The following is a 14,359-nucleotide window of genomic DNA, read 5'->3' on the forward strand; positions in this document are numbered from 1 at the left end:
CTGTTTTCTGTGTCCCTAAATGCTCCCTCACTTTCTCACCTCTGTGTCACTGCCCACATTGTTCCCTCCACTGAAATGTCCAGGGACTTCCCTGGTGGTGCAGTGGTTAAGAATCCGCCTGCCAATGCAGGAGTCACAGGTTCGAGCCCTGGTCTGGGAAGATCCCACATGCCACGGAGCAACTAAGCCCGTGTGCCACAACTACGGAGCCCACGTGCCACAACTATGGAGCCCACGTACCACAACTACTGAAGCCTGCACGCCTATAGCCTGTGCTCTGCAACAAGAAGCCACAGCAATGAGAAGCCCGCGCACCACAACAGAGTAGCCCCCGCTCGCCGCAACTAGAGAAAGCCCACGTGCATCCACGAAGACCCAACACAGCCAAAAATAAAAAAATAAAAAATAAATAAATTTTAAAAATCAGTTACTATAATTTACCACATCAACAGATCAAAGGAAAAATCATATGATCATCTAAATAACAGCTGTATGAATAGTTAATACAACTCAACACTCATTAAAAAAAAAAAAAAAAAGTCAAACCTTCAACGCTTACTTCCACTAGGAAGCCTCCTAAGTACCCAGCTAAGGATGATTGCTTCCCCCTATCCCAGGTCACTCTGTCTCTTCACTGGTACTTTTGTGTTTTGTTTTTTGACTGTGCAGCTTGCTGGATCTTAGTTCCCTGACCAGGGGTCGAACGTGGCCCCACAGCAGTGAAAGCACTGAGTCCTAACCACTGGACCGCCAGGGAATTCCCTCTTCATTGGTACTTTTAACTCCCTGCTCTGGAAGCTGGTGACCCATGTACTTTCTTTCACTCCCATTTCCTGGAACTGTGCGCTCCCTGAAGGCACAGTCCCTGTTTAATTCTGCTCTGTATACCTGTGGTGCCTCCGTACAGTAAGTGCTCAATAAGTGCAGGTTGGGTGAACGCCGCTGATGTGTGTGGCCATTTTCTGGCTTCCTTATGGAGAGCAAATGAAGGTGCCAGACAGCAACAGAGAGCAGGAATGAGCCCCCCACCTCACTCCCCTGTTCAGCTCTGAGTCCCCTGGGGCTACTCACCAATGCAGACAGGCTCCTGAGAATCCCATAAGGGCTGGGTGGCGTTGAGACAGGTAAGGAGCCTGGCACCCTTCAGCTGGTAGCCAGTGGCACAGTGGAAGCGGGCACTACCTCCTGGGTGGAGGCTGGTGACAGTCACGGCTCCATAAGCTGGACGTCGGGGAAAGCGGCAGCTCAGGAGATAGGCTGCAGAGAGAGAATGGGTGATGTGTGTGTGTGTGTGTGTGTGTGTGTGTGTGTGTGTTGAGTGGGCTGAGTCATAGCCAGGGCAAAAGGGGCCTGCCCCAGCCTGCCTTGAGGTGTCAGAGGAAGCATCAGGAATTCCAGAAGAGACTCTGATCCCCTCCCCAGAAGGTGCCAGTGATATTTCTGGCAGCCTGGGCTGGTTAATGGAGCAAGTACAGAGGTGGAAGTTGGAGCCTTGGGTTCTGGTCCAAGCTTTCTGACACTTTAGGCAAGTTACTTCGCCTTTCTGTGTCCTAGTTTCCTCATTTGTTAAATGAGGTTCAAAATGCCAGCCCACTTACAGGGATATTGTGAGAATAAATGAGATAGTATTTTATTCAGCTTGGTATCTCTGGAACCAAGAAATGTTTATTGAATGACTTGTAGATGTGAAAGAACTTGAAATAGAGAAAAGCCTATACTGATGTAAAGTACTGATATTATGTTTCCTATAGGGGACAAATATGAATTACAGCAGGAAACACTTAAGTCAGAGACAGTAAAAGCTTTCCCAGTATTCACTGAGAAATGCTAAAAAGCTTGATGGCAAGGGCTGAGGACTTTTTAAAAACAGGATGGGTCGAGGGTGGCAAGGCAGGACACGCCTTCAAGGAAGTTGTGGGAGGGACAAGTTGCCCTGGGAAACTTGGTAACTTTTAGAACTGTCATACCAAGTATGACCGAATGGTGGCAGCAAATCCTATAAAAAAAAAACCGGCCAATCCCAATCCAGTGCTAAACTGGGGCCTTAGCTAAAAATAGGGTTCAGGGCTTGGGTCTGAGAGGTGGTCAAGGAGAGGGGCTGAGTGAAGAGTCTGGGCTATAGTCTGCAAACCCTCGGAGGTGGTGGGAGAGATGAGGACCGTCTAGACTGAGGAACCACTCGTGGGTCTCGGGGTGGAGGAGGCCCACCCTTACTGATGGCACTAGGTGGATAGGAAGAAAGGTCCAGGCAGGGACTCTACAAGCCTCTGTGTGCCTTTGTATGAATATACGAAAAGCCTGCCTCTGGGCAGACGAGGGTCCAGACACAAGTTTTGTGATTTTCACCTGTCCTGGTCTTAGTTACTAGGTCTGTGAAAGGGGGAGATGATTCCTACTCATCCGTCTCTCACAGAGTTCTTAAAAGAATGGCCAATGAGTGATTGCTTGTGATTGGTAGTCAGTATGGGGCAGTGCTTAGGAGGTGGGCTCTGATGTCAGACTGCCTGGGTTTGAATACAGGCTCCCCTACTTGCTGTGCCACTTTGGGCAAGTTACATAACTTCTCTGTGCCTCAGTTTCCTTGTTTACCCACCCATTTGGAGTTTGCATCCAATGTTGTTACATGAGAGGTTAAGTGAGAGGATATATGTGCGGTGTCTGGCCCAGAACAAATACTGCACACACCAGCTCGCTGTTATTGTTTGTAACTTTGATTAACAAAAGCACCACTCATGTGCATGCACCTTCCAGCCTCTAAAGTGCCTTCACACTCTTCTTACTTGATGTCTACAACATGCTTAGGAGGAAGTTAGGGGTTATTAACTCACCTTCAGGTGAGGAAGACCAAGGTTCAGAGAGACTGAGGGACTTGCCCTGACCACATAGTCAGTAAGTGGTAGAGTGGGTGCTTGAAACTCCTGGCCCTAGAGCCCACTGCTTTATATCTCCTCTTTCCCACCTGCTTTCCCACATGAAGTAGAAACCTGGGCTCAGGAGTCAGAGAAACCTGAGAGTAATAATGAAGGCTGTCTTGGGTGGTCAGGGCGGCCACTCACAATGATCTGGGGAGAAACCCCAGGCTGGGATGGGATGGGACACTCTACCCAGAATGGAGGGGGGAGTGACACTGAGGGCAGTCTAGGTCATGAGCCAGAGGTCGTGCTCAGCACTTGTACTTCCATCTTCCCCATGAGTTCTTATCACAGTTCCGGGAAGGGAGGTCCCCCATTTCACAGATTAGGAACTTGGGCTGGGATGAGGTGAGAGCAGGAGGCTGGGGGCAGACAATGAAGCCCCCAGACTCCATGGTGGGTAAAGTGCCACTTCCCAAGACGAGCTTCCTCCTGTTGCCATGACGACTGTTCCCGGGGAGCCTGCATCATTGAAATCTGTTGAGCTATTTTCTCCCTGGCATCTGTTTCTGGGGCCAAGTCCAGTGCCAGGAATATTCAGGAGGGAGGAGGGGGATGCCTGGCAGGACCTTCTACTTCCTCACCCTGCCTGAGGTTGTGGGAGGGGAGTTGGAATTTGGTTCTGCAGATGAGGGTCCAACCTTATGATCTCCAACATTATCTTGGATAGCTCTGACAGGGGTGTGGGTACAGGGCCCCTCACCCCCTCTTCTGGCACCCTCTTTCTCCAGCCCAGGGAGATGCGCGTATGAGCACACGCTCCTGTTCCCATCTCTGGGATCAGGGCTAATTACAGCCTATAATTAGGGGAATTACACTCATTAAGGAAAGAGCTGATCATTGACAAAAACTGGGCGAGGAGGGAGGGCTTCTGGGAACTGAGAAAGAGGCAGGACTGGGCCAGCTTTCCCAGCCCCTCCTTGGGGTCTGCACCCCTCGCCAGGCCTCCAACTCGCTGCCTTTCAGCCACCTTTGTCTGGCCCAACAGAGAGAAGGTCTGGGGGTTTGTGCAAAGGAATTTGCAGCAAGAGAGAAGGTTACCGTGGTATGATTATGCCCACTGCTAGGGAGGACTGATGAGCCGTTAGGGAGGCTGGTCGGGCTGCCTAGACGCTCACCCTTGCCTCAGCTGGCCCCTTGCCTCTGACAAGCCCCTGGCCAGCCCCTGATGGCCACCAGGCTCCCTGTTGCCACACCAGATTGCTCCCCCAGTTTAGGTGGAGAGGCCAGGAAGGGGTGAGTACTCCTTAGGGGAGGGGTCCAAGCATCCCCATCTCCAGAGGAGTGATTGTGGCTCCTGGCAGGGCCGCGGAAGTGGTCCCTGACAATGCAAGCCAATTGTTCATGTCAATCATTTCCCCATTAGCACTCCCCAGTCTGAACTGGTTACCTTGTCACAGCAGTGCAAGGGATCAAGAAGACTTTGGGGAAGAAGGGGCCAACAGGGATACTGATGGGAGAGGGATAGAGTCCCAAACCCCTTTTCCTCCCTTTCCCATCCTACTAGCTCCTTAACATAGTTCCGGTTTCTTTCTGGATGTGTGCTAAGCCCTTGACATGCACCATTTTGTTTCATCCCTACCATGACTTTGTGGAGTAGGTGTTTTGGACTCATTTTACAACAGAGGAAAAGGAGGGTTAGAGAGGTCAAATGACTTGTCCAAGGTCAATAGCCAGTGGGAAGGAGATTCAGACACAGATGTGCCCATATCCTGAGTCTGTGATTTTCCTATTACATCATGCCACTCTCCTATTTCCAGCGGTGTTCTGAGCTGACTGGGACATGGCCAGGTGAGGCAGTTCAGGAAGGCCAGGTTGGTAGCTAAGGACCTTTAGATGGTCACTATCAAGCCCCTTTGACCTCGACCCCCTTGCATTTGGGGAGAGGCCTTCTATTGTTACTGCCTGTTAGGTGTCTGCCTCCTGAGGAGATTCTGAACTCCTTGAGGGCAAGGACTTGGCTGGATCTTGATACTGCCAGTCTCTAGCACAGGCCTCGCAACTAGGAAAAGTTTACTGACTGACTGAATGAATGAGTGGCAAGGGACACACCTGGGGCTGCCTGATTCTGTGTCAGTCCCCCTTTGAGACCAGTCCTCTGCAGGGTGGTAGGTGGAACAGGGAAGGTCCTGGAGGTATCAGATGGGCAATACTCACCTCCAGTTGTACAGAGCTTCCCTGGGCAACTGAGTTGTATGTTACTAGTCTCTCCATGCTTCCCCCAGGCTGTAACAGCACCAGAGATCCCCAGGAGGGCAGCCAGTCTGGGCTGGTATTTTCCTCAGCTACCCAGGCCTACCTTGGTAGTAGAAATGGAAGGTGCCAGGCCCAGCGGGTGGTGGGAGGCTCTGGAACCTCAGGGCCGCTTGGTGGGTGGGGCTGCGGATGACGTGGCCCCTCAGCAGGAAAGACTGGTTGGCCAGGGGCAAGGGGTCAGGCCCCCCGAGGCCCTCCACAGTTATTGTCTCCCCTTCTCGGAGGCTGATGTTCTGGACCTGTCCATAGAATAAACAGAGCAAAGCAGAAGAGTCAGGCTTCTTTTTGCTGATTGAGCCCTGCTGCCCTCAGGCTCCTGCAGGCCCGGGGCATGGCCAATCCTCAGTGCCCCTTGGGCATTGGAGCCCCGGCCCTGAGCTAGGCACTTCAGTGCAGGAAGAGCTCATTTTACCTTCCCAGTAACCCTGTGAAATGGGACCTGAAGTTCAGAGATATCAAGTAAATTATCCAAGGTCACATAGAGAGTAGCACAAGTGGGATTTGTAAACACGTCTGTTTCCAAAGCTTTTCAGCTACACCAAATGCTTCCTGTCCCTTCATAGCTCTAGGCTCAGTTTTCTCATTGGTAAGGTGGGGATGCAGTTGGTGTGTTGAACTAGATGGTGTCTGCCGAGGGCCTGGCCAGCAAGGTGGGCTCTTAAACATCAGCTTCCCCTGAACATCCTCTGTTGTCCTCTCACACCCAGCCTGCCTCAAACTGAGCACCCGCTTCCCCCAGCTGGCAGCTCCCCTGGCTCCCCAGCTCAGGGAATGACCTTACCATCCATCTGCAGGCCCAAGTTAGAAACTGGCATCTCTCCTCCTCCCTTATACCCCACATCAAATCCGTCATTCCTTCCTGTCAACTGGCCCCCAACTCTGTTCACTGCCCTTCATCCCCGCTGCTACCTCCCCCGTCCTCGCTGTTATTGCTCACCTAGACCCTCGCAGCAGCCTCCTGCCAGCCTCCCTGCCTGCAGGGCTTAACCCACTTCTCCCTCCACCTCATATTCTCTGAACTGCAGCCAGTGAATAGCCCTGATATGTTGCTGCTCATGGTGCTTCCTTATTTAAATCATCCGTGGCTCTCCAGTGAGCCCACAAAGACCACAGTATCTAGTCCAGACTCCTTGCTGTGGCCCTCGAGGCCCTGCCCAACTTGGCCTCTGCTGACTGCTCAGCCTAGCCTTATGCCACGCCCCTCCACGTGCCAGCCACCCTTCTGTTCTCTCTTCTCCGGGCCTCTTTTTCCAGTCCTTTCCTCTGGCTGTCACAGGCCCCTCTGCCACCACCCCAACACCCTTAGACCTTCAATCCCTGCAGCATCCTCTGGGCTCCATGCCTTCATTCAACAAGGATTGGACAGCAACAGACTCTGCCCAGAGGGGAAGTGTTAGTGTGGCCTGGTAAAGGAGCACTGGATTGGGAGCCCAGAGGTCTGGGACCTAGTCCTAACCATGTGATCTTGGACAAGTATGCCGACTATTGGAGCTTCATTTTCTCCATCATATAAAATGCCTAGTGTGAATCTTTGCTACTCAGAATGTGGTCCCTGGGCCAGCAGCATCAGCACCACCGGGGAGCTTGTTAGAAATGCAGAAGCTCAGACCCCACCTAAGATCTACTAAATCATCCTTTGCATTTTTTTTTTATATCTCTGATTTTCTTTCTTTCTCTCTTTTTAAAATTAATTAATTAATTAATTTTTGGCCGTGTTGGGTCTTCGGTGCTGCTCGCGGGCTTTCTCTAGTTGCGGCGAGCGGGGGCTTCTCTTGTTGCGAAGCACGGGCTCTAGGCGCGCGGGCTTCAGTAGTTGTGACACACGGGCTCTAGAGTGCAGGCTCAGTAGCTGTGGCACACGGGCTTAGTTGCTTCAAGGCATGTGGGATCTTCCCGGCCAGGACCCGAACCCGTGTCCCCTGCATTGGCAGGCAGGTTCTAAACCACTGCGCCACCAGGGAAGTCCTCATCCTTTGCATTTTAACAAGGTGATTCCGAAGCATTGATCTACATGGTTTCCAAGGTCCTTACTATGTTGCTCTGAGGTAGGACCTTCACAGATTATCCTCCTGGGCTAGTTAAGTGGCATCCAATGAGTCACCAAATCCTTCCTAATCTTATCTCCCAAATATTTCAGTTGCTTCCTCCTCTCCATCCCTTTGTCTCTATCTTGGCCCTGATTACCTACCACCCTCCCCCCCACCCATTGTTCCTCACCTGGCCTTCACCCCTCCCATCCCCAACTCATCTCCCTGGCCCCGGCTGTCTCAAGATTGGACCATGTCTCTCTCCTACCCAAACCCTGTGGGTGACTTCAGATTGTCCACAGGAAGAGGTCCAAACTTCCCAGCTCACAGTTGGCCTCAGCAGCTCTGCCAGCCTCTTATCTTCACTGCAGCCACAGGCCATGCCTCACTCCCCTCCTCTGGGCATTTGCATATGCAGGATCCAGCCCAGGGAATGCCTTCCGTTTTTTCCTCTCCTGCTGAAGCTGCTCATTCTTTCAGGTCTCAGGGCCACCATCCTCTGCCTCCCAAGCCAGGCCAGTCAGTTCCTTTACTTCAGGCCTCTCTACCGTCTGTCTCTCTTATAAAGCCTAAAGGTAGCATTTTGGGTCACAATGCCCTCTTCGCTGGCCAGTTGCAATAAAGATGTGTGGAAAGGGTGAATGTGTGGGTCGCTAGAGGGACATTCCTTGCAGATTTCTGTAAACTGAGAAGCACAGAGCATGCTGAGCCCAGCCAGGTCCAAGGACGCAGCTGCGCTAGGCTCTGGGCCCCTCAGACTGTGGGTGGTGAGAGCATGCGTGCCCTGCAGACTCCCCTGCCTGGGAGAAAAGGCCTAGGGGATCTTTGGGGCTGAAGAGAAAACGCAAGGCAGGGTGCTGGGGCAGATGTGCAGCCTCTCCATGAGGAGCTCCCCTCCAGGGCACATTTGGGTGGAGGCTGCTGGACCATCTGCCAGGGACATTCCTCAGGGAATTCCTGCAGCAGGCGGAGGCTGGATGAGGTCCCCTCAAACTTGGAGATTCTGTGATTCTAGAGTTGGGCAAACAAGACACACACACGTGGAATCTGTAATTATCGAGAGATGCCAGGCAGCATATAATTCTGCCTTAAGTGGGACTGAATGCATGCAGCAGGAATCCTCTAGGGGGGAGTGGAGGGGTTGCAGGCTCAGGGAGAGCACGTGGAGCAGGTGGGGCTGAGAGGCCTTACGGGGGCAGGGCCGGCCTGGGAGGAAGAGAAAGGGAGGACATCACCGCAGGGGAATTACTAATGAAGTGAAGGCAGAGAAGTAGACGTGAAGTTAGCATTTTTCCTAGTTCCCACAAACACCCTTTTGACCCCTATCTTCCAGCTCCTGACCCTGCTTTTTAGCCAGCAACGGTGGCAACAGCAATAACAACAATTACCATTCACAGAGCGCCTACAGTGTGTCAAGCCTTGTACTATTTACAGATATTTCATCCTCACCAGAATTCTGTAAGGTGGGTGGTAAAGTCCCCTTAAGTAAACAGAGGCTGGGAGAGGCTAAGGTCACACAGGTGTTAAGTAGTAGAGCCTGGCCTTGCTGGAGGCAAAGGCAGCTCCCTTCCTCCTAACCTCATGGGGGTGTCTCCCGCAGACAGATTTCTAGACATCTTTATTCCTGGGTCCCAGGTCCGCCAGGTTTAGCAGGGAGGTGGTTTTTGGCCATACTGGGCTTTTTTCAAGATGTTGAGCCATCTTTCGCCCCAGAAGCCCGTAAAGCTGAGAAAACTGGGAGCTGAGACCTCTGTCCCCCTCCAATCTGGGGAAGGCATGGGCCCCTCAAAGCTGGCCTGGTGGCAGGGGTTGCCATGAGAGCATGGAATGGAGTGGGCCTGATTACTTGGGGCTCTTATCCAGAAGGTACTCTATTCTCACAATGGCTGTCTATGCAGCGCTGGTCCCTTGGGTTTCAAGCACCCACTTGCAGGCCTGCCACAGTGGCCAGATGTAATTTGTCACTTGTTTGAGGGCCAGGCCTGACAGGGGCCAGACAGGGCTTGGTGTTAGACAAGGGGGGTGATGAAGTCTTGATGTAATTTGCAGGCATCTGAAGGGCTCAGGAGACAGATTGAAATGTCAGCTCTGCTCACGACGGCTGTCTTCCCACACCCCTAGCCAGTGACAAGAGGGGAGCTGGGGATCAGGCTGGGGAAGACAGAAGCAGAGGGAGCTGAGTACAATTCCCACAGGACTCTGGGCTGTCTAACACTGCCCAGCTTCCAGCAGACCAGGGGTCAGTTCAAGGAAGGAAATATGGCTGCTTTGAGGGGGCTGACTCCTCCCTGGATGGGAGGTGGGGAGGATTCAGGTTGCCCTCTGCCAACCCCAGACCATCAGCCTTGACTGGCCTGTCTGTCCCCATGGAAGCTGCCAGTCGGTCTCTAGGACATGCTCTAATGGTGCGACTCATAGACAGGATGGTGCCACAAGTCCTTGCACACAATCATCTTAGTACAACCCTGCACGGGCCATGAGCTCAGGGATGACTTGTGTGTAAGCCCCTCCCCCAGTACCTGAGTCCCACTCCCAGAAGCTGACCACGGCCCCTGTTCTACTGCGCTCTCCTGATCACCGACACCTGTGTGTGTACTCTGACATTAAACCCACCACATGCACACAACTCCCTCAAACACATGACCTGGCACATATGTCCACACATACATGTGCTCCCTCACTCCAACAGTAGTAGAATCACAATTCTTCCCATGAGATCCTTTACAGTTTTCAAAGCTCTTTCACACCCATTATCCTCACAGATCTCACAAAACCTCAATAAGGGAGGCAGGGCAGGCTGTGTTTACCTCCAGCCTATAGAGAAGGGAACCTCGTAATCAGAGAAGTTGAGAGCTCCTCTTTGGGTCACACTGTAAATCCAAGGCAAAGCCAGGACTCCAGGCCAGGACTCCTGATTCCTGGTCCAGTGCTTTGTCTTCATGCAAGCATCCCAGGCCTCTCCCCTGAAACTGGGAGAATTCCAGATGGGGTTCCTAGAGGAGCAGGCAGGGCTGGGCTGAGAAAAGCGGTTGGGGATGGAGTTCTCCAACTGTTCCCAACTGAACTCTCTTTCTGCAACAGGACAATCTTCTGGGCCAGAGGAAGAATAGGGACTCTTGAGTCCTGGATCAACTCCCAGCTCCATCACCGACTAGTTGATAGGTCCTTGGGCAAGTCACATGACATCTCTGAACCCCAGTTTCATCTGTGAAATGGGATAATCACACCCACCTCATGGGGTTATAAGGGTTAAGTTAGATCCCGCCTGTACGGGGCTCAGCACAGAGTGGGCGCAGCAGGAGCAGTCCTCTTTCCCGTTTTTGGAGAGACCTGGGCCTCACCCAGGCTGTGGACCCACCTCACCTCAGGTCTGCCAGGGCTCTGCCTGGGAGGCACTGTACCTGGGAGCCACCCTCTCCCTAGCCCAGATTCTGAGCTGCTAGGAAGCAGGAAACAGGGTCAAGGGCCTGAGATACCACTGCCATTCTGAGCTATGAGGGAGCTTCCCACCCAGAAAAGGAGCCACACTCAGAGGGACTGGCTGGGAGGAGACTTTTGCATCATCTGGTTCAACCTCCTTTAACAGAAAGGGAAACAGGCCCAGAGAAGGCCAGGGCTTAGCCCAGTGACTGAGAGATGCGCTGCAGAACCAGGACTGGACACCCACTTGCAGTTTCTGTGCTCTATGTGACAGCCTCTATGCTCTTGTCCTAACTGATGCTTGTCTACAAACACTTATGGGGGTAGGGTCTGCTTTAGGGAGGGGAAGAGGGGCCTAAATCCTTGGGGCTAGACCTGTTTCCTCCCTTGTGACCCCCCCTCAGATAAGCCTTCTAGGAGCCAAGAAAGAGGAGCTTGCTGAGAAATCTCACCCCCCGACCCACCACCCTACTCCTGCGTCCATATCAGGCCTGGCCCTGACCCGGCCTAGAAGGGTAGGGTGTTCTGGTTATCAAACTGGCAGCTGGCCTGGCATGGGAGAGCAGTGTTCCAATGGGGCCATGTGGGGCACTAGGGCAGGGACTGTGGGCAGCTGTGTCCAGGCTCCAGATGGTACAGAGAGCACCCAAGCCAAGATGGGGCTGGCAGCGGGAAGGTTCTTGGAACACCAAGCACAGTGAGAGACATGAGCCAGGCCCAGAAAGGCCTGGAGCTCTCAGGGGAGCTGGCTGCCTGGAGAGGAAATGGGACCCTCATGGGCCATGGGGCTCATGCCCACCCACCCTGAAGGGTCTTCTCTGGATCTCTCTAAAAAGAGCCTAGCCCAGTGCCCAATCCCCAGCTGAAATAGGCAAGCCTCTTCCCATCACAGAGGGCTGGCCCTGGCCTTCTTCCTACGGGCAGCCCAGACCCTCGGCCTCAGAAGGCACAGATAGCTGCAGCATCCTGAGGGGAGGTGGGGGCCAGGGATGAAGCAGGTTATGAGGGGCTGTGGTCTAAGCCATGGAGAGATGGGCTGTTAGGGATTCTGGAACCCCTGAGGCTGTTCCTCACAAGGAGGGGATTGAGAGGGTCTTGCCCAGGGGCCCAGCCTTTAGCCAGAGCTGTGGCCACATGGCAGGGGTTCAGCATGGTGTCAGGCTGACCTGCACAGGAGTGTGATTTTTGGGTCTTTAAGATGTTCCGGACTTCTCAGGTCGTCCACTGGTTAAGACTCCGCACTTCCAATGCAGGGGACTCAGGTTCGATCCCTGGTTGGGGAACTAGGATCCCACATGCCGCGTGGTATGGCCAAAACAAAAAACAAAAAAAGTTCCTCTCCTCCCACGGTTCCTCCAGTCCCCCTTGCCTGGATTCCATCCCTTCCACCTACCCTGAGCCATCCCTGTGAATTCACAGAAGGGCAGGCAGGGGCTTACCCATGATGGGAAGAAGCCACAAGCCCTCCCCAAGCCTGAAGGAGCAGTGGGCCGCCTCCTGGGCATTCCAGCTGTCTCATCTGTCTTGCCCCCAGTGCACAGCGTGGCCTGGCCCAACTGCCAGCCCTGGGCAGGAGGGCACTGCACTCAGGCCTAGCCTCTGGCAGGAGTGCAATCCAGAAGCCATTAAGCCCACCTCCTGCTCCTAGGCAATAAGGTCACCCGTTCAAAACTGCCTGGGCAGGCTTCAAGGGCCAGTCTGCCTTACCTGCTGCTTTCCAGCTGAGGCTTGGCTGCTGGCCTCTCAACCTTCAGGCTTCAGAGCAGGTATCATCACCTCTGGGGAGCCTTCTCTGACCCCCCCGGCCCCCCCATGGTGGAGTGTGCCCTATCCTGGAATTCCTATCGTCCTCTGTGCTTCCCACTCCTATCCCCAACAGCACTGTGCATTTTGTGGTCATCATTTTTTTTTTTGGGGGGGTCATCATTTATGATTTCTGTCTCCCTCACTAACTGTGAAGATCCATGTCTCCAGTGCCCAGTACAGAGCCTGGCACATAGTAGTTGCTCAATCTGTACTTGTGGAACAAATTCACTCAACAAAAAACATTAGTTAGGGCTTCCTTGGTGGCGCAGTGGTTAAGAATCTGCCTGCCAATGCAGGGGACACAGGTTCGAGCCCTGGTCTGGGAGGATCCCACATGCCGCGGAGCAACTAAGCCCGTGCGCCACAACTACTGAGCCTGCGCTCTGGAACCCGTGAGCCACAATTACTGAAGCCTGTGCACCTAGAGCCTATGCTTCACAATAAGAGAAGCCACCACAATGAGAAGCCCGTGCACTGCAACAAAGAGTAGTCCCCGCTTGCCGCAACTAGAGAAAGCCCGCGCGCAGCTACGAAGACCCAATGCAGCCAAACGTAAATAAATAAATTAATTAATTAAAAACCCAAAACATTAGTTAATGATTAACGGAGTGACCTTGGGCAATTCCCTTTCCTTCATGGCCTCAGTTTTTCAACTACCCATTGGGTATTGGTCTGCAGTGTCATTAATTCTTTAGGTCCCAAGTGGCCTGTGTGGTGTGGCCAGGAGGCTTAGATAGGAGCAGAGGTTGCTAGAACTGGCCATGGAAGAACCTTAAACCCTGCTTCAGCCCTGATGATTCTGTCCCTCCCCACCCAGCCCTCCCTGCCATGGCCTCAGGTGCTCTCCGGCCATCAGGGCCGACAGGGTCCCCAAGGACTCTGCCCAGTGGTGGTACGGTAGAGGGCGGGGCCCTCATCTGCCTGCTATGTTTCCTGACAGCAATCCAGGGCTGTGGCAGGTCTTCCTCTCAAGGTTGCCTGGTAACGGCTTTTACATTTGATAAAAAAAAATGTGGCAGAACCAGACAACAGACACGGGGCTTCCGGGGGCTTCCATGAGAGGGTGGGTATCCAGGGTGGGGCTTGTGCCTGGGCCAGGGCCAGGGCAGGCAGAGGCAGCATCTTGCCTCATTGTGGAGAGAATGGGCCCGGCCCATTCTTCGGGACTGGGCCCGGCCTGGCCTAGTGGGAGTCAGTGGGGATGGTAGGCTTGGGGGTAGAACCAGCCCAGGCCTGCAGAGGGGCAGCCAGCCTGGCATCTGCCCCCTCCCACCCCCTTCCCCACACCTGCAGCTGGTGCCTTCCACCTGGTGAGCCACAGCCAGTGCCACCACTCATTAGGTGATGATTTTACATTAATTACCTTAATTAAGCGGCACTGAGTGCTAATGGCTTGAGGTGGGGTGGCTGTTCCTAATTACCCTCCCAGTCAGACCAGAGCGAGGGGCACAGGGCTTGACAGAACAGGAGCAAACAGTTAGAGAAAGAAGGGGAGGGGCCCACCAGTGCTGGGAGGATGTCCCCCTCCGCAGGGCCTGGCTCAGAGACCTGGACCTGACATCCCCAGAGGGCAGGGCTGAGGGTGCTGCCCCAGGACAGATGAGCTTTAGGCCCAGATCCAGGGGCTTTGGGATGCGTGGGGAGCAGGCCGGGAACGGGGGATAGGCAGAGCTGTCCTCTTCCCTGGACTCCTCCTCTGCCCCTTCCCTGTGCTCCTCAGTCACCGCCCTGATTCCCTCAACTGGGCTGAATGCCTCTCCTCTCCACCTCCATTCAGTCTCCAGAGTCACATTAAATGTCACCTCATTCCTCCCCACCTCCATTCATTTGTCCACTCATTCAGTCAGCCCATGGAGAACCCAGTCTGGGCCGTGTACACCAAGGCACCCCTCAAGGAGCTTACAGTCTAACTGGGGAGATGACAGCTATAAACAGACC

General features: G+C 53.6%; 1 protein-coding gene across 4 annotated transcripts in view; it reads right to left on the reverse strand.

Annotated features, from left to right (window-relative positions):
• SEZ6 (seizure related 6 homolog) overlaps nt 1-14,359 on the reverse strand; it is a 45,094-nt gene that overhangs the window by 7,720 nt on the left and 23,015 nt on the right. For all 4 annotated transcript variants that reach the window (XM_060290261.1, XM_060290260.1, XM_060290259.1 and 1 more), the window contains exons 4-5: nt 5,212-5,407; nt 1,072-1,257 (exon numbers count right to left, since the gene is read on the reverse strand). In XM_060290261.1, the coding sequence (XP_060146244.1) occupies nt 1,072-1,257; nt 5,212-5,407 (382 nt within the window). The remainder of the gene's footprint in view (nt 1-1,071; nt 1,258-5,211; nt 5,408-14,359) is intronic.

The sequence above is a fragment of the Globicephala melas genome, chromosome 20 (genome assembly GCF_963455315.2).
Source record: "Globicephala melas chromosome 20, mGloMel1.2, whole genome shotgun sequence".
Classification (NCBI taxonomy): Eukaryota; Metazoa; Chordata; class Mammalia; order Artiodactyla; family Delphinidae; genus Globicephala; species Globicephala melas.